The 20,269-nt window shown below is 33.0% G+C and overlaps 1 protein-coding gene across 1 annotated transcript in view; it reads right to left on the bottom strand.

Moving 5' to 3' along the window:
* LOC140449603 (lysosomal alpha-mannosidase-like) overlaps window positions 1–20,269 on the bottom strand; it is a 71,978-nt gene that overhangs the window by 13,133 nt on the left and 38,576 nt on the right. The window contains exons 11-13 of the mRNA XM_072542824.1: window positions 18,448–18,647; window positions 6,688–7,043; window positions 2,070–2,352 (exon numbers count right to left, since the gene is read on the bottom strand). Of these exons, the coding sequence (XP_072398925.1) occupies window positions 2,070–2,352; window positions 6,688–7,043; window positions 18,448–18,647 (839 nt within the window). The remainder of the gene's footprint in view (window positions 1–2,069; window positions 2,353–6,687; window positions 7,044–18,447; window positions 18,648–20,269) is intronic.

Here is a 20,269-nt window from a genome sequence, read left to right as displayed (position 1 = left end):
TTCACACTATGATGAACACGGATGGCAAACTGTTAGAATCAACGGAAGATAAACTGAAAGAATGGAAAAACTATATTAAAATTCTTTTTCACGACATACGAGAAGAACCAAGATTGGAAAATAACAACGAAGGGCCAACAATTCTGAAATCTGAAATCATAAATGCAATTAATCATTTTAAAACAAATAAAAGCCCAGGTCCAGACGGAATATACCCAGAAACGTTAAAATTAATCAGCGAAGAAAATATCGAAATATTTGTCCTTTTATTCAATCGCATTTATGATACAGGTAAAATACCCCAAGATTGGCTGGAGTCAATATTCATCCCACTACCAAAAAAGCCAAACCCACAACACTGCAATGAGTTCCGTCTGATAAGCCTTATGAGTCATGCAGTTAAAGTCCTACTAAAAATCGTACATAATCGTATCTATAGAAAGTGCGAAACAATCATCGGAGACGATCAGTTTGGAGTCAGAGCCGGCATGGGAACGAGAGAAGCCCTGTTCAGTTTACTAGTTCTCGCCCAGAAATGCTACGACCAACAGAAAGATATATTTATATGCTTTATAGACTTAGAAAAAGCATTTGATAGAGTAAGACACGACCTACTATTAGAACGTTTGCAAGAAGTCGGTTTAGATGGAAAAGACATCAAATTCTTAAAAAACTTGTACTGGAACCAAAACGCCAGAGTTAGGATCGAAGGTTCCACATCCGCAGAAGTAGAAATTAGGAGGGGAGTTAGACAAGGATGTGTTCTGTCGCCTCTGCTGTTTAATCTTTACTCCGAGTTTCTATTTAAAGAAGCATTGGAGGATTCCAAGGATGGAGTCAAGGTGAATGGCGTAAATATCAACAGTATCAGATACGCCGATGATACAGTGTTAATTGCGGATTCCGACTTAGGTCTACAACGACTCATCGACAAGACCAACTCGACCTGTGAGCAATTTGGTATGAAAATAAACATTAAAAAAACCAAAGTGATGTCAATCCGAAAAAACCAAAACCTACCTCAACCTTGCACAATAAATGGGCACATTTTAGAACAGGTCAATAGATTTAAGTACCTGGGATGTTGGATCGATAGCAGCCTAAATCCTGATCTAGAAATAAGATCGAAAATAGAACAGGCCAGAAAATCTTTCGAAAAAATAAAAAAGCTGCTTTGTGATTCTCGAATAAAACTCGAAATTCGACTACGTTTATCAAAATGCTACGTCTGGTCGACTCTTCTATATGCAGTTGAAACGTGGACCCTTAAAACATCAACCGTAAATAAATTGGAGGCCTTTGAAATGTGGATCTACCGGAGAACGCTCAAAATTTCATGGACATCGCATACCTCAAACGAAGAAGTGCTGCATAGAATAGGCAAGGAAAGAGAACTTTTTAACTCAGTAAAAGTTGGAAAAACATCATACCTAGGCCACATACTGAGAAATAATAAGTACCAATATGCCCAACTTATAGTGAAAGGAAAAATCGAGGGAAAGAGAGGCCTAGGAAGGAAAAGACTATCGTGGCTCAGAAACATCCGACAATGGACAGGGCTAAATTTTGAACAGCTAATAAGAACAGCTGAAGATAGAGAAGAGTTTAAAATTGTAGTAGCCAACCTCCATTGAGGAGAGGGCACTTTAAGAAGAAGAAGAATACAGCACTGGACACGGATTTGTTTCATGAGGTTTATTTAAGCAAGAACTGTATCCAAATGTGAGCAATAACAAAAGAAAAGAAAAATGATTTAATGGACTTACTTAAGTTTATTCCACCTGAGTTCCACAGCTTTTATTCTGGATTGAAAGATAGTTCCGATGCATTAGATGAGGGCTTAGAAGAAGCAATTATACATAAAAATTAAAAATATACACTAGAATAAGTTTTTAGCTAATAAGTTGGAGATTTGTTTTCTGTTTATCTTAATTTTTGTTTTGGACAATTTACTTGTTTTAGTTTTGTTTATGCAAATGTGCCTAAACATAGCTTAACACACAAAAGTTTTGTTAATTTTTTTGTGATGTATAATTTTTTGTTTAATTTTTAACTTTATTGGAACTTACCATCAACTCCAGATATCCTACTTTTACATTAGCTCCACCCTGTGCCCGATCTGTTAAAATCGACCACTTAAGATTATTCATATAATCTTTAAGTGTTATAACTGATGTAACCGGATAATAGTTGGAACTGAATGCTTCCTTAGTTAGGTCAGTATAAGGAATATCATTCTTCTGTCTTTCAAGCATTTGTCTTCCGTTAGAATCCGTGTAAAAGTAAAAATTCTCAATACCATCCAAGGAATATTGTGCAATGATTTCTTTTCCGACATTATTCTTAATATCTCTAAAATAAAAATGAGTTTAAAATACATAATACAAATCACAATAGTAGGTATATTTAAAGCTTTTTTACGAATTAAATTCGTTTATAAAATGAGGTTGGCTTTCACTGTAAAAGCCGTATCCAGAAAGACCTATTTTCAAAAGTATCTATTTTGGATATGTCTCCAAATAGCTTTAACAGTAGTGTTAGAACTTCAATCATGCGAGATGCTTAGGGTGTTCCAGGAAAGACGTCGCCAAAATGACCATTAACGGTTATAATTTGGCACATTTCAATCCAACACAAAACAGAGTGGTTTGTAAAATAATGAAAGTTTTAATATACATCAAAGAGGAATGGTCTCCATATGTAACACTCAGTCAATCTCGAGCAGTAAGGTTCAAAAAATATACCAGTCTGTGGGATTTAAGTTTCGATTTTCGTTCATTTTTGTAACATTTAATATAATATAGTAAATAATAATACGTCTATTTTTCCCAGTTAGAATATATAAAAATACCGCGAGTTAACTTAAATCCAAGTTATTAGGAGTTGATGTAGATTAACTCTTATTGTGTTTGATAATAGCTAAAATAGCTTTAAGTGTAGTGTTTGAATAAATCCAGATATTAATTAAACAACGATAGTCCTAACATTGCTTAAAGGCTTTTTCTAAAGAAACAGAGTTTCCAATTGACCAAAGAACATCAAAGAGAACGAATGAGTATCCCTAGATTATTTAAAGAGTTAAGAAGCAGTATCCGAAAGATTTTAGGAAAAATTCCGAACCGCCTGCAAAGAAGAGGAAACCTAATCAGCAAGGACGATGTTCAAAATATCTTATAAATAGAGTCAGGAAAACTAGATACGTGTATAAGACCTGTTAAATTTTCGTGTGTTTAGAACACTGTGTGTTCAACCATTTTCCATCCACTCCTGAATCTAGGTCTCTCCCAATTGCTTCTATCTTTCTCTATCTTGGTCCAATCTAATCCACTGTTTGCCTGCCACAAATCTTATGTCATTTACCCATCTTTTTTGAGGTTTTCCCATGCTTATTGTAGTCGTCCTTGGTCTCCATTCTAGAATTCTCCGTGTCCACCTGTTGTCATTATATCGGGCTACGTGACCTGCCCAGCGCCATTTCATGTTTGTAATTTCTTCCACGATATCCCTAATCTTCGTTCTACGTCTTATCTCGGTGTTTCTAATCTTGTCTCTCAGTGATATTCCAAGCATGATTCGTTCCATTGCTCTTTGCGTTGTTTCTAATTTTCATTTAGCAGAGTTTTGGTAAGGGCTACTGTCTCCAAGCCGTAGGTACAAACTGGTAATATGCATGTGTTGTACACCTTTTTCTTTTTTAAGTTTACAGGAATGGAGGTGTTTTTCAAGATATATGCTAGTTTTCCGAAAGCGCCCCACTCCAGTTGTGTTCTTCTTTTAATTTCAGCATCTTGATTTGGTTTTCCTAGTTTGATCACATGACCTAGATACACATATTGTTCAACATTTTCTATGGTATGATTTTGTATTGTTATATTTGTCTGGTCTCAGTTCAGTATTTTGTTTTACTGTAGGTCATTTTTAAACCTACCGCTCCTGAAACTGCATTTAATTGTTGTAACATATTATTTACTTCCTGGATATTATCGGCTATTAAAACTATGTCATATGCGAATCTCTAGTAGTTTAAGTATGATCCGTCGACGTTAATACCCTTGTTGTTACATTCTAGTTTCTTAAAAATGTCTTCTAGAGCAAGGGTAAATAGATTGGGAGAGTTGGTGTCTCCTTGTCTTACTCCCCATTGTAGTCTTATGGGATTAGTTTTTGTGCTTTCGTTCAGCTTTATCTGCATGGTGGCATTTTTATATATGTTTTTAATTATGTTAGTGTATATTGAATCTATACGTGCATTTTCTAGAGTTTCAAGCACTGCCCATAATTCGATGGAATCGAATGCTTTATGGAACTCAACGAATGCCATATGAATTGGAACATTATACTCGGTGCATTTTTCTATCAGTGTTCTTACGGTGTACAAGTGGTCTATGGTACTAAAATGTTTCCTGAATCCAGCCTGCTCAATAGGTTGATAGAAATCGAGCTTATGTCTTAGGCGGTGTGTTATGATTTTAGTTAGTAATTTATACAGATGTGAGAGCAAGGAAATTGGTCGGTAATTCTCGATGTTTGCTTTGTCCCCTTTCTTGAATAGTAGAATGACTTCGGAGTTGTACCATTCTTGAGGAATCTTTCCTTCATCAATTACTTTATTAAATAAAATATTTAATACCTGTTCCATTTTTCTGCCACCAATTTTCAACATTTCAACTGTAATTTTATCCTCTCCCGGACATTTATTCATTTTTAGTTGATTTAGGGCCATTCTTATTTCATAGTCGGTTATGTCCGGTATTTCTTCGGAGCCGGTGCTAATTATTGTTCCTTTCGTTCGTTTTTAGTTGATTTAGGGCCATTCTTATTTCATAGTCGGTTATGTCCGGTATTTCTTCGGAGCCGGTGCTAATTATTGTTCCTTTAGTACGTCGTTCTTATGGTTGTGTATTTACCGAGTATAATTTAGTGTAGAATTTTTCAATGGCCTCGCTTATTTTCTTTCTATCTCCAACTTGCTAAGAACTGATAACTCAATAATTAATTAAAATTTTATTCTGTTTTTTTTTGATAAGCTAGATACTTCTTCTATTTTAGTTTCTTATTTTCATACTATTAATTTCGACAGAAACGTATTGATTTTCCGGTCAAATACACATTTTTTTTTTCGAAAAAAAAAAATTGTTATTTCATATAATTGGCTATATGTTTAATAGGTAATAAAATTATTTCATATTTCAATAAAGAACCGTAATCGCTCAAAGGTCAAATGTTGCTTAGAGGAAAGAACCTGAACAAAAACTTTTAATTACTATTTAAATGGGAATAAGCCACAATTAAAGGTTAAAATACGTTTATTGACGTTTCAATTTCCACTTCGGAAAGTGTTCTCAAAATACAAACATTAGTAAATTAAACAAATTTTATTTTTTGTTACTTAGTGAAAAATTCTTCTAATAATTTAATTTTATCTGACTCATCTATATTGACAATTCAGACATACATTATACATTTTAAAGTAGACGACTTTAAAATGATATTGCCAATATTGTTGAGTTGCGTTCCTGGGACGACTTTACTTATAAGATAGTTCGTTCGATTATATGAAATAACTTTAACTTGACAATATCCGTCAGAAAAGATCATAACATGTAATTCGTCTTTAAAAAGACAAATACATGCCATGATGACAGTAAAATTCTCCTGTTAGTGATTCCTTAGTAAATTATGAGGGAAAAACCAGGAATAAAACCTCATAATACTATTTCGGCATGGTAAGTATTTGATCTTGCATTTACCTTCAATAAATACCAAATTAGAATAAGTGAACATCAATCCTATATTAAAAATAGAGAATTTGATAGATCTCAAATATGTAAACATGCATGGGATAATGAACATAGGGTTCAATGGAATGATTCAAATATAGTCCTAAAAGAAACGGATGGTAAAAAGAGAAAAATCAAAGAAGCGGCTCTAATTATGCTAAATGAGACCAATTGTGTCGCGAATTCCTCGGCAGAATGTAGTCGGATCTGGTTGCCCATATTGAAAGAGGAAGTTATTAAAAGGAAAATACCAGTATTGGTAAGTCAATAACATATAGAGAATATATCATTTATATTTTTTAAATAACAAACATATAAAATCGGAATTTGGTATTTATTGAAGGTAAACTAAATGCAAGATCAAATACTTACCATGTCGGGATAGTATTATGAGGTTTTTTTTCCTGGTTTTTCCCTCATAATTTACTATGGAATCACTAACAGAAAAATTTTACTGTCATCATGGCATGTATTTGTCTTTTTAAAGACGAATTACATGTTATGATCTTTTCTGACGGATATTCTCAAGTTAAAGTTGATTTCATGTAATCGAATGAACTATCTTATAAGTAAAGTCGTCCCAGGAACGCAACTCAACAATATTGGCAATATCATTTTAAAGTCGTCTACTTTAAAATGTATAATGTATGTCTGAATTGTCAATATAGATAAGTCAGATAAAATTAAATTATTAGAAGGGTGTTTCACTAAGTAACAAAAAACAAAATTTGTTTAATTTACTAATGTTTGTATTTTGAGAACAATTTCCGAAGTGGAAATTGAAACGTCAATAAACGTATTTTAACCTTTAATTGTGGCTTATTCCCATTTAAATAGTAATTAATTTAAAATGCCACAAGAAAATAGCTTCAGAACAATTTCAAAAACTTTTAATTTTAATACTTACACAGTATTGTTATCTAAAGGTCCTATCATCCAATCGAATTCAACATAATCTATACTATCATCATTGGCTTTTTCACTGTGAAGTCTTATGGTTTGTGTCACATATTTTCCGACACGCTGTATAATTTCTTGAACGACTTTGCCTTCGATATAGGAGACTTCATAATACTTCTCATCGAAAACTTTTAGCGGTGGGTTACCAGCTACTTGTCTGAAGACGTAAGCTCCAGAACTGATTCCATCTGCAGAACCGTTGTTACTTCGGTAAAAGAGGAATTCTTGTGTTACTTTTTCTGTTCGATTGTTGATTGTTACGTTATGAGTGCGTGTTATGGGATCAAAACGTAGAGTAGAAGTCTAAAACAAGCAATATCTTTATTAAAATTGATTAACACTACTATTTTATGCATATTATCGTATATTATTTATGTAGGAAGCTATACTGAAATTCTTCAGCTTAGTAAACAGCTGAAGGATATATTTTGGCTAGCGAATGTTAGTGGTAATCCATTTAATGTATAACTAACTATAAAATACAAAAGGCCAACTTTATCCCTAAGGTAAAGGATATAAAGAAAGCCTCATATCAAAGTTATCTACATAATCAAAATAATAATAAAAGAAGGACGAAGATATGGAAAACTGTGAATCGTCAAACTGGTAAAAATAAAAACAATTTTGAGTGGAGCATTACTGACAATAATAAATTATTGTCAGTAAATACAGTCAAACGCACTTTATTAAAACATTTCAATAACTATACCTTTAACGATTTCACAACTATGACAATTAACAACACATTCTTTTTTTTTCTGAGGTCATTTCATCATTTGATATGGAGAATGCTATATCTTCCTTAAACTATACCAGCTCAGTAGGTCTTGATCAAATCCCCACTAAAATAATTAAATACATTTCTTCATATATATCTCCTGTTCTGTCTCACATCATCAACCTATCTGTTAAGGATGGCAAGTTTCCAAGTGAACTTAAAACGGGAGTAGTTAGTCCAATTTTCAAAAAGGGATATCCATGTTTGGTTGATAATTACAGGCCAATCACCGTAACAAGTGTACTCTCTAAGATTATCGAAAAGTGTATTTATAGTAAAATTTTAAATTTTCTGAATAAATATGATATCTTAAATAAATGCCAGCATGGGTTTCTTCCTAACAAATCTACAGAGAGTGCTTCTATTTCATTATTTAATTATATCCACGCTGCTTTGGATCGAAAAAGGTATGTGGGTGCACTATTTTTTGACTTAACTAAGGCTTTTGACTCTATTGACATTGGAATTATACTGCATAAATTAGAAGCCCTTGGTTTTCGGGATCATTTCTTGAACTGGTTAAGGTCATACTTACAACATCGTAAATTCCTAGTAAAAGTCGATAATAAGAAGTCATCTGTTTTTAATCTTGATCAAGGTGTACCGCAAGGCTCCGTATTGGGACCCTTAATATTTCTTTTATATGTCAATGATTTGATAAATTTTTTAACTGCAGACCATACAGTTCTTTATGCAGATGATTCAACAATTGTAGTTGACGAGTCAACTAAAGTCGAACTCATTTCAAAAATAAACTTAGTAGCACAGGAATTTACAACCTGGTGTAAAAGGAACTCTTTAATGGTAAATGCAAAGAAAACTATTTGTATGCAGTTCTACTCGCGCTGTAAACCATCCCATGGTTGTAAAATTACAGTTAGTTCTGAGAAAATACCCTTTAGTGATACAACACTATTTCTTGGTAGCATTCTAGAAAGTAATATGACATGGGATGAAAATGTCACTAAAGTCTGCAAAACAATGAATAAGGGTTACTATGCGATCCTTCAGTTGAAAACCCTATTTAACACCAATCAATTGATAAGTGTGTATTATGCATTGGTTTATTCATATATGGCCTATAATGTTGTCTTATGGGGAAACTCTAGAAACTCTTCTAGAGTTTTTATAACTCAAAAAAGAATTATTAGATTGATATTCAATATTGATAATAGACAATCATGTCGTAAATATTTTATTGAACACAGACTGTTGACTTTTCATGCTTTATATATTTATAAGTGTATTATTCACGTCAAAACTAAATTTCAAAATTTTACCCTCAACTCTGACTTTCATAATTACCCGACAAGACACGGGAGGTTGATAAGCGTGTGTAAACACTCCACAACTCTCTTTGAAACTAGCCCTGATTTTGCAGGATCTAAATTTTACAATTGTTTGCCACTTAATATAAGAAAAGAAAATAATATTCAAAAATTCAAAAATAAATTAAAAGCATGCTTGATCCAATTATGCGTTTACAACCTAAATGATTATTTTGACTTAATAAAAGACTACAGGGAATGAGGACCGACGGGTTCAGAGACGCTCTATATCGCATATCTTTTTTTTTATATTAATCTATATTTTATTGATTTTGTTTTATGTAATTGTCCTATATAACTTGTTGATCATGCTTTATGTACTATATGACTTGTCCTATATCACAATGTGATCTGATGGGATTAATAAAGAATATTCTATTCTATTCTATTCTATTACCAGTCTGGTAACACCTAAATTATATATATTTAAACTTTAACCCTCTATATTAAACCTCCTTAGTCTAGGAAAACCGAGATATTGCAAATTTATTTTTATAAAAATACCAAATTATCAACTATATCTGACATTTTTGCTTATAACTTTTGCTTTATAACTATGTTTTTGCTCGACGTAAAAACATCTAAAGTACTTCATTTTAAAGCTATGATTATAAGCTTTAAAATAAATTGATAAGTTTTAACGAAGTTATGTAAGTTTAGAGTATACAATTTAGTGGTAAAAAAAAACGGGTGTGGCAGTCCAGTGGGACTGCCGGTAGAAGTTATACTTCTATACACGCGTTCGCCGTTAAAAATTTATATAGGAGTAAATCTGCACTTCTTCTTCTTCTGGTTCCTATCCGTTTCGGATGTTGGAAATCATATTGGCAATCATGACCTTGCTCGCTGCGGCTCGAAACATCTCCGTTGAGGTTTTCTTAAACCATGTTCTTAAATTCCGCAGCCATGATATTCTCCTTCTACCGGGTCCACGCTTACCTTTGACTTTACCTTGCAATATAGACTGTAGCAGGGAGTAACGGTGCTGATTTCTCATAACGTGTCCCAGATATTGCAAGTTTATGCGTTTGATCGTAAACACAATCTCTGCTTCCTTCTTCATTTTTTCTAGAACTTCCTTGTTCGTGATCCTTGCTGTCTATGATATTCTCAGCATTCTTCTATAAAGCCACATCTCAAATGCTTCAAGTTTTTTAATAGTGGTGTCTGTAAGCGTCCATGCCTCCGCCCCGTACAACAACACAGAGAAAACATAGCATCTCAAATGTCTCATTTTTGTATCTAGGGATATGTTGTGACTTTTGAAGATGGCGCTCATTTTGTTAAAGACCGTTTTTGCCTTTCCTATGCGGTACTTTATTTCCTGTACATTGCTCCACTGTTCGTTTATAATAGTTCCCAGGTAGCAATACTGTTTTACTCGCTCTATCTGCGTCCCATCAATGTATGGATGAGCCCCATTTATATTCTCCTTGCCTATAATCATTTGTTTCGTTTTGTGGGTATTAATGTTTAGTCCGTACTGTTGACTGTACTCGTTTATTCTGTCCATTAGCCTCTGAAGTTCCTCTAAACTATCTGCTATCACCATAGTGTCGTCGGCATATCTAACATTGTTTACTCTTTCACCATTTAGAAGGATGCCTTCGTCTATTCCGTAAAGAGCCTCGTTAAAAATTTTCCTTAAGTACATATTAAATATCAACGGCGATAGGATACCTCCCTGTCTAACTCCACGTAGTATTTTTATGTGGTCTGTTTCTTCTTCGTTAATTTTCATCTATGCGGTTTGATTCCAGTAGAGTTCTGAAATTATTCTGAGGTCTTTGTCATCCAGGTCTGCTTCTTTTAAAATGTTTATCTGCACAATCATTAAATATGTAATGCTATAGGTAATAGAGAGCAGAAAGAAAAAAAAGAATTAGTTATATAGGTATAGGGGGCATCGTTTACTTTATATAAACATTTGACCTGTAATAAGAGTATAGTAAATGAAGGATTGTATCAATATTTTAATGAAAATATATATTTTTATTTTTATATATGTATAAAAGGAGTTGAATGCAAAAAAAATTACACATACTCTGCAGTAAAATTCATTGTTTATTTTGTTATTAATATAAAAATTACAATATAATAAATACACTGCAACATAATTCAATATAATAATAAAATATAAATTAAAATGTAATATTCATAAGTATTTAAAACTGCCCATATACATTAACTTACTTTACGAAGATAAAAATAAAAAACCAACAACTCGGATTATGTTGTAAATTTTTATTTTATTTTAAAATTTATGTTTTTTGCGTATATTACATATATTTAATAAGATTAACGTGAGGTTTTTAAATATTTTAAAAATAAAAAAGGAAATTCGGTTTCGAACTCACAACCACCAGCGTATAAACCAAACACGTAAAGGATTTGCCAATTAGACATGACACTAACGGATTTCAAAATTGACAGTTCTCGGTAAAACAGTGATTATTTTGAAATACAAAAGCCTAAAATAATTATAAACGTTTAATTTTAAATAATACAAAACATATCACATAAATAGTAATATTAATACATATTATATTATATATAATATTAAATATATATACAAAAGGAACATTTTTATTCTCGAGAGACGAGAGAGAAAATATATCTTCTGTCTCTCTCTTACTCATTATCTTACATATGTAATGGTTTCACGGATTCACTCTGATGCAAATTTCCAACGCCGACCGTGCGTATAGAAGTATAACTTCAAAAACAATTGAACTTGTTTAAAATGATGTTTTAGTGGTATGAAATTAAAACATTTAACCGTTTCAAAAGTTTCAAATTTTTTTTAAAGTTTCAAAAATTTATTATTATTAATATAATATAATAATATAATTATATTAATATAATTTATAGTAAATATTCAAATTAATGTTGCTCACGCCACCGCCGAGTGCGGAAGCATCCAAATTACCTCAATTTTACAACTGCAGTTCATATGAGTTCCAATTCCGACAAAAATCCGAGTGTTTGTAACCTTCCCGCAATTCATCTTCCTTTTCTCTCTCTGAACATCCAACATACAGAACGAGATTTTGTTTGAGTGATCTCTTAACGAGGTAAGCCGAAATATTAATTTTTTCTTTTATATTTTAAATAACTATTTATTTTAGATACTTGGGAGCACTAATAGTTGTCAGAACTATGTGCCAATAAGCCTGATGTTATCTTACTAGTTATGGATTTATGGTATATGTTCTGAAATTTGAATGTATAGTTGGCCGCCATTACATGACACCCTCAACAATTTTTGAATTACCGTTATTTGGTATAAGTGGCTTTTGTGGAATAACCCGTTTGCTTAGCTGCCCAATGGTATAGATTTCTATGGTGAATATATGTTTCTACTGCCAATAGATTCAAAGTTCTGAAATCGCAGCCTGAGTACCTAAAGTAGAAATCCTCAATTCAGAAGAGTGATTTCATAGTTTAAACGCCGAATATCCTCAAATTTAAATGTACACAGCGGCCCTCGAAAACTACCCGTTTTCTCGATTGCAATTTGCGTTTCCTCATAAGAAATTACAGAATATATAAAGTAGTATATTTATTTGTGATTCTCTATAGTAGACTTGACCAGAAGTTGTCGTACAGTGTAGCCAAATCTTGTTCACAAGTAGTAATTATGGTCATACAAAACCTGTATTCTTCCAGGCAGCGATTATTACCGTCATAAAAATACCAAAAAACATGATTTTTTCAATAGTAAAAATTAAGCACAAAATTGTAATGAAATAAATTTTATTTATATGTTCCGTTTCGTTACCTATTTAAATTTATAAAATAAAAATCGATATTTTAAAACATTATTTTTCAATCGTTTGGCAATGTTGGAATTATTAAGGAAACTCTGTTTTACAATTCGGACCCAGACATGCCACAAAACTAGTTTTTATTATTTTTTCGCTGAAGAAATGGTTCATGTAAATTGGCGTTTCTATGGGTAGTGCATGTGTTTTTGTGAGTATATTTTTTTTATCTGATAAGTTTGTAAACTTATTGTTGTCAATCTGTTTTATCAATACTGTATTGTAGTATTGATAAAACGTGTTACTGATAATAAGAGTGTTATAGTTTGTCGTTTTATAGTTAATTTTTAGTTATATTCTTATACAGAATTGTTGAAACTATTGTATATATAGTATATATACAGATTATTGAATTACAATGGACGAAAAACCGAGTTATTCCAAGAGGAGACAGCAAAATTCTGATGTTGATTCCAAAACTGAAAAGCCGCAAAAGAGACCGAAAATGTTAACGTCCAAAGAGAAGGTAATGATACGAAACATTTATGAAGGAATTGTGCAGAAAAATGGCATTAAACGTTAGTCAAGCGGTTGACATTTGTAGCAGTTTAACAAAAGTATCCGTTAGCTGTATTTATCGTGTAAAAAAAGATAAAACTAGAGGTAGTAAAAGCATTGTTTTGAATGACGAGACAAGGAATATTATACGTCGAAAAATTCATTTATTTTATTTTCGGAGTGAAATTCCAACACTGAAAAAAATTTCTCAAGAGCTCGAAAACGATGACTCTTTACCCAAGATATCTCATAATCAGGACCATGCGCGATATGAACTTTCGATATGTAAAACGCAACAGAAAAAGTATGCTATTAGAAAAAACTTAAATTATTCTGTGGAGAAGAAAATATTTAGAAGAAATACGAAAAATTCGCAGCACTGGACGCAAAATATATTATTTGGATAAAACCTGGATTAACGAAGGTCATACAGTTGGAAAAGTTTGGCAAGATTTAAATGTAAAAAGTCAAAGTGAAGCATTTATAGAAGGCTGGTCTACAGGATTAAAAGCTCCATCAGGAAAGGGACGGCGTTTAATCATCACCCATATAGGAAGTGATACAGGGTTCCTTGATGATGGTTTGCTTCAATTTGAGTCGAAAAAAACAGGTGATTATCATGAAGAAATGACTTCCGAAGTATTTGAGCGCTGGTTTAAGAGAATCTTACCAAAATTGGAATTTGGGTCTGTGGTTGTTATGGACAATGCGCCATATCATAGCCGCAGACGGCATGGCGGAAAGGGAGAATTCAAGAATGGCTTACAGAAAAGGGGATTGCATACGAAGAATCAATGCTCAAAATTCAACTACTTGACATTGCACGGTTAAGGAAAAGTGAATATCTTAAATATGTTATGGATGAAACTGCAAAAGATTATGGTGTCAAAGTTCTGCGTCTATCACCTTATCATTGCGAACTTAATCCCATTGAGCTTATCTGGGCGCAAGTGAAAGGAGAGGTAACACGCAATAACACAATGTTCAAATTAAACGAAGTTAAAGAACTTTTGATTCAAGTAATCATCCATGTAACTCCAGAGAAATGGGCTAAATGTATAGGCCACATAATTAAAGAAGAATATCGTATGTGGGAACTTGACACTCATGTCGAAGTTTTACTAGAGCCAATTATAATTACATCAGGTGAAGATAATGACAGCGATAGCAGCACTGCATCTTCAGATTTAGACAGCGAATAATATTGTCTAATAGTTTAGTAGGAACATCAGCATAAAAAACCCAAAAACAAAAAAAAAACGAGAAGAACATAATAAGTATGTATAGTGTTTGTGTTTAAATAGAATAGTACAATGTTTTGTTACATCCAAAATTATTTTTATTTTGTTTTTATAGAATTTTATTTTGTTTTATAGGATTTTATTTTGTTTTTTTTATACTGTTTAAGTGTTTTGTTTATTTTATTTAATGGGACAATATGGCTCTTGGCGAACACCCATTTAAAAAAAAGTAACGCGCCACAAGACATACCTCTCAGGTGGTGTGGAAACTGTCTTAAAATTTGTTTTAAAAACATTTCATTGTGTAACTCTTTAAGGACGGGTCACGTCAAAAGACGTTTTAGCGTAACTTCCGCGACAGCCGGGTGGCATCAGTAAGCTTTCTGCAAAATTACTTGTTTTTTATAGCGTTTTGTTTGTGGTATTCTGTATTTTTAGGAGACTGTATGGAATAAGCCACAAAATATTTATTTATAGGTTTAATTTACTGATGTTTCGATCTCTATATAAAGACATCGTTTTCAAATATACAAGTGATAGTAATATTTATTTTTCTATGGCTTTTTGCTTGCCGTTCTGTAAATTTAGAAATAATGTTGGGAATAAGTAACAATATATTTAATTGAAATGTTTAATTTACTGACGTTTCGATCTCTATACAAAGAAATCGTTTTCAAATATACAAATGATAGCAATATTTATTTTTCTGTGGCTTTTTGCTTGTAGCATTCCGTATTTTTAGGGAGAATGTTGGAAATAAGCCACAATACATTTATTTACATGTTTATTTTACTGACGTTTCAATCTCTATTCCAGAGACCGTTTTTAAAGTTAAGAAAAAAAAAAGAAAATAATATAAGAATATATAAATATATAATAATAAACAAATAAAATAAATATAACTATAATTTATATCTTTGAAAACGGCCTGTGGATATAGAGATGAAAACTTTAGTAAAAACCCGCAGATAAATATATTGTGGCCTATTTTGAACAATAATATTTAAACCATATAATATAATTAACGTTGAAATAAAAGTGAGTGTACGCCACTGGATTTTCATACGTCTTTCCCCACTTCTACGCCTTCAAACGAGGAATCACTCTCCCAAATAGTGAATTTAGAGTTTAGTTGGTAAAATTTATATCCTTTCTAAAAGCCACACAAGCATTTGGATCATTCAGTTTGTAGCAACTTTATTTACAGTGATTAACAGTGAAGATTATCTATGAACTAAATAACCGTAATGTGATTTATTATTGGTCTTTTAATTACATAAGTATCTATATAATATATAAATATCTTAAATATAATGGATTTTTTTTATGTAAACGAATTTCGAAATTTAGAATAAAATAGGATTTTATTTAATTTTAATTTTGCTTTTGCTTTGTATAAGCACTTCTCATTTGTAATTTAATACCTAAACAGAGAATGTTTATTTCTTTTCCGAGATAATCTAACTCTCCTAGAATCTTTTAATAGCTTTTGTTCGTTACAAAATAATAAAGGTTAGCTTTGTTAATAGCTTTGCGGCAACGGCAGATTTGTCGATATGTCCTAAGCATCCAAATAATTTTAATTGAATAGAAGAAGGACCAAAAATCAACAAAACACGGATACCAATATTAAACTCCACAAAAATTCTTCCCGCAAAACACGAAGAAAGAAAAGCTACTATAAACGACGACACGCCCCCTCATGCCGAAACCAGTGGAGGGGAGGCGAGTATAAAATAAAAATATGACCTCCGCAGTACAACGCGGCGTCAGTTTTAGCTTACCGAAGCAGTATCGAAGCTTACCTAAGCAAAGCAGTAACGTGTTGGCGAAACGTCCAGACCTAATCTCAGAAGACAACGGCCTAACAGCCCGACCCCGAACAAACAGTTTAATAAATTCAATTGATTGTTGAGGATACTGTAATTGAGAGTGTGGATACCTACAAATACTGAGGAACATGGATAACATCAAATGCAGACCAAACCAAAGAAATTAAGACACGTAATGAAATAGTATGTGCATCATTCGTTAAACTTGAAAATTTCTTTGTTTTAGGAATATAAGATTAGGACTACGCCTAAGAATGCTTTGGTGATACGTATTTACTAACCTTGTTTATGTCTTGGAAGCATGGACATTCAAACAAGTGCATCTAAGTAAGTTGACCGCCTTTGAATTTAGGTGTTACAGAAGAATCAAACGAATATCATAAACTCAAAGAATGTCAAACGCAGAAGTTACTAGAAGAATAGGAAATGAAGCTGAAATAATATTGACTATCAAAAGAAGAAATCTTGAGTACTTAGGTCATGTTATGAGAGGGCAAAGATTTCTTCTTCGTGATGTGCTTATCGGTTACGAATGTTGGCGATCATCATGGCAATCTTTATCTTATCTGCAGCAGTGCGGAAAAGCTGCATAGATGTTGTATTGAACCAGATTCTGACGTTCTTTAACCAATATGTTCTACTTCTTCCTGGACTTCGTTTTCAAACTATTTTCCTTATAGGATGGCTTGAAGGAACGCATATCTGGATTCATTTCGCATAATATGTCCGAAGAACTGTAACTTTCGGGATTTGATGGTGGTAAGTACCTCTCGGTTCTTATTCATTCTTCTGAGGGCCTCCTCATTTGTGACTCGGTCCACGGGATCTTAAGCATTCCCCGATATAGCCACATCTCAAATGCTTCCAGTTTTATGCATATTCTTCGTTTAAGGTCCACGATTCAACATCATAAAAAAGGACAGAGAAGATACTGGTTATTGCAGCTTATTATGCAAGGCAAAACTCAAGGAAAGCGAAATGAGGGAAAACGAAGAATATCATGGCATAAGAACTTGAGGGAATGGTTTGAATGCAGTAGAGCAGAACTATTTAGAGCAGCACAGCCATGATAATTTCCAACCTTTGATAGAAGATGAAACTTAAAAAAAAAATCAATTTTCTAGTGTTTAAATTCGAATTTTTTAAAATTTTGAAGAAGGACGAAGTTGCATGATGTCACTATTGTAAGAAATACAAGTTTCATCAAGTAGTCAAGCGATCAGTGATCTATCACTATCACTGTCTTACCGGGTCAAGAAATCAAGGACTGCTCCCATTCTGTCTTATGAACTACTACCAGAACTTTTAGGACTTACCGATAGCACGTTTTTTTATCGCCAAGGTCACTATCTCATGTAATATAAAAAAATTGTGGAAAAAATTATGCAATGTGGTTAAAGTGAATCGGCAGGCTGTATTTTTTCATCAAGTTTTTCCTTTAATTCCTTCGTCACAAGAAATGGCCTTCTACTTTGTTCTTCACTGTACATACTTGTTCTTCCTTCGTTAAAGATAATACACCATTTCCTTGCTGAAGAGTTGTTCCTTACAATGTCGATAACGTCCATTTACTAGTCCATAATATTTAAAATCTGCAGTATCGTCTGGATCACAGACGATACTGATCAAGCAAAAGAGATTAGATGTAGAATAGAAATCGCTAGATCAGTCTTTAATAGAATGCGCAAACTCTTTTGCAATCGTGATATCAACATAAAGTTACGAATACGAATGCTGCGGTGTTATGTCTTTTCTACCCTGTTGTATGGAGTAGAGGCTTGGACACTAAAACAGTTGACCACAAAAAACATCGAAGCTTTCGAGATGTGGTGCTATAGGCGCATTCTCAGAATATCATGGATGGACCGCGTCACTAACACGCAAGTACTCCAAACTTTAGACAAAAGATGCGAAATTCTAAATGAGATAAAAACTAGAAAGATGGAATACTTGGGGCACATTGTGAGAGGTGAAAAGTACGAACTTTTAAGAAATATCATGCAGGGCAAAATTAAGGGCAAAAGAAGTGTGGGAAGAAGAAAAATATCGTGGCTTCGTAATCTACGTGAATGGTTCGGGTGTAGTTCGATTGAACTTTTTAGGCGCGCTGCTAACAAAGTCGCAGTGGCCATGATGATTTCCAATCTCCGCTAGGAGTGGCACGAGAAGAAGAAGAATATTTAAAAAAAAAACTAAAAATATTTACCCCACTTTTCAAAAAGACTGGATCACTTCCTGTAATTTTCTGCGGTTCTATAGCTACGGATTTATCATTAACTTTCTCTAAATAGTAAACTTTTAGACCCATTGGTGGGATGTTTATAGCAGCTACAAGTTCATAATCACTTGATGATGGATACTTTATGGGATACTGCATGTGCCTAACAATGTCAAAGTCTACAAAACCTAGAAAAAAAATTAATTTGATTGTTAATTGATATAGTATTAAAAAAGTAAGCTTGGAATTTAAACAACATAATTACTAGGTGAAAGATCAATTAAAGACAAAATGTTGGAAATACCGATAAAATGGTCATCATAACCTAATTATTATTGTCTTAACTCTACTGTCTTTACACTCTATTTACACTACAGGAACACATAAATATTCTTCCAACTTGCAAAAATTCAGCTGCAGATCCCGATACCATCCCCTTCATATTCCTCAAAAAATTTCCCATATCTGCTGTAAAAAATTGCTAAGACTGTACAACATAATTCAAACCAATCAGAAATTTCCAATATTTTGGAGGGAATCTATCCTTCTACTAATCAAGAAACGGGACAAATTCCCAAATAATCCAAATTCCTACTAATTTCTATTTAACTGACATGCACCTTGCTATAAAAACTAATGTTGGAAAATGCTAAAAAAAATTATAAACAAAAGACTTGAAGAGTCTTGAGAACTCAGAGTCTTGAGTTGTGTGAAGTTTGTTTAGTGTTTTTTTTATTATGGATGAAACACGGCTGCTTTCTTTTATTTTTTCAACTATAAAGATACTACGACTGAGGAAAAAGGGGATGAAGAAGGAAAAGACAAGATGGTCAAGAGCGTGGGCTTCTAAAAAGAAGTCAGTATTCCCACGTCTCGTTACTAAAAGAGGCGAACCAGGTGACTGGCGCAATTATTTGCGAATGGACACCTCAGCCTATTGTCAATTGCTAGAGTTGGTAACACCATACATATTGAAATAAGACACCTCATGAGAAAAGCCATTACACCCCATGAAAGACTCACAGCAACTCTCAGATATCTTACAACAGAATGCAGCGTCAAGGACTTGGAGTTCACAATCATAATATCCAAACCAGCGTTAAGCCAAATAATTCCTGAAACCTCTAATGTAATCTACTTGGTTTTAAAACATAACTACTTAAAAACTTTTATAAAATTCAATAAATTCCCCGAGAAAATCGTGGGTGCATTGCCGCAAATCTGACATTATTAGGCTTTTTTTGGGAAAAATGAAACGAACTGCAGTGGAACTATTCGTCAAATAAGTCAAGATCGGACGACTTGTCTGAACATGTATTTTCACGTAACGTTTTATCCTATTAGTTCTCGCAAAACTATGCTTCTCCCATCATTTCTACGATCTGGCCTTGGATTTCATTTCGATTCGACAAGACGTACGTTTTGCTGTTTACATGCCACGTTTTATTGTATAGGATTTGTCCTATCCAACAAAACGTACAATAAGACGTAGCGTGAAAACCGGCCTTTACAAACAGAGATCACAACCGCCTTTCAAAAAAAGCAAGATTTAATAGCGACATCATTTGACATCGAGAGCGACTTCGATACTCTATTACGTTCTGCTGTATTGACCAAATTGACAGAATACATTATAAGTGGAAATACATTATCTTTTATTGAACAGTTTCTTTCTAATCGCCGCTTAATAGTATTAGTTAACGAAAAAGCTTCCTCAACCTACGTTCAAGAAAATGGAGTACCCCGAGGATTATTTCTAAGTTCCACTTTATTTATAATAACTATTAATGATATTTGCGAAAATATTCAA

Source organism: Diabrotica undecimpunctata, chromosome 9 (genome assembly GCF_040954645.1).
Source record: "Diabrotica undecimpunctata isolate CICGRU chromosome 9, icDiaUnde3, whole genome shotgun sequence".
Lineage (NCBI taxonomy): Eukaryota > Metazoa > Arthropoda > Insecta > Coleoptera > Chrysomelidae > Diabrotica > Diabrotica undecimpunctata.
Note: the sequence above shows the minus strand (reverse complement) of the source record. Positions and strands in the feature narration are given on the sequence as shown.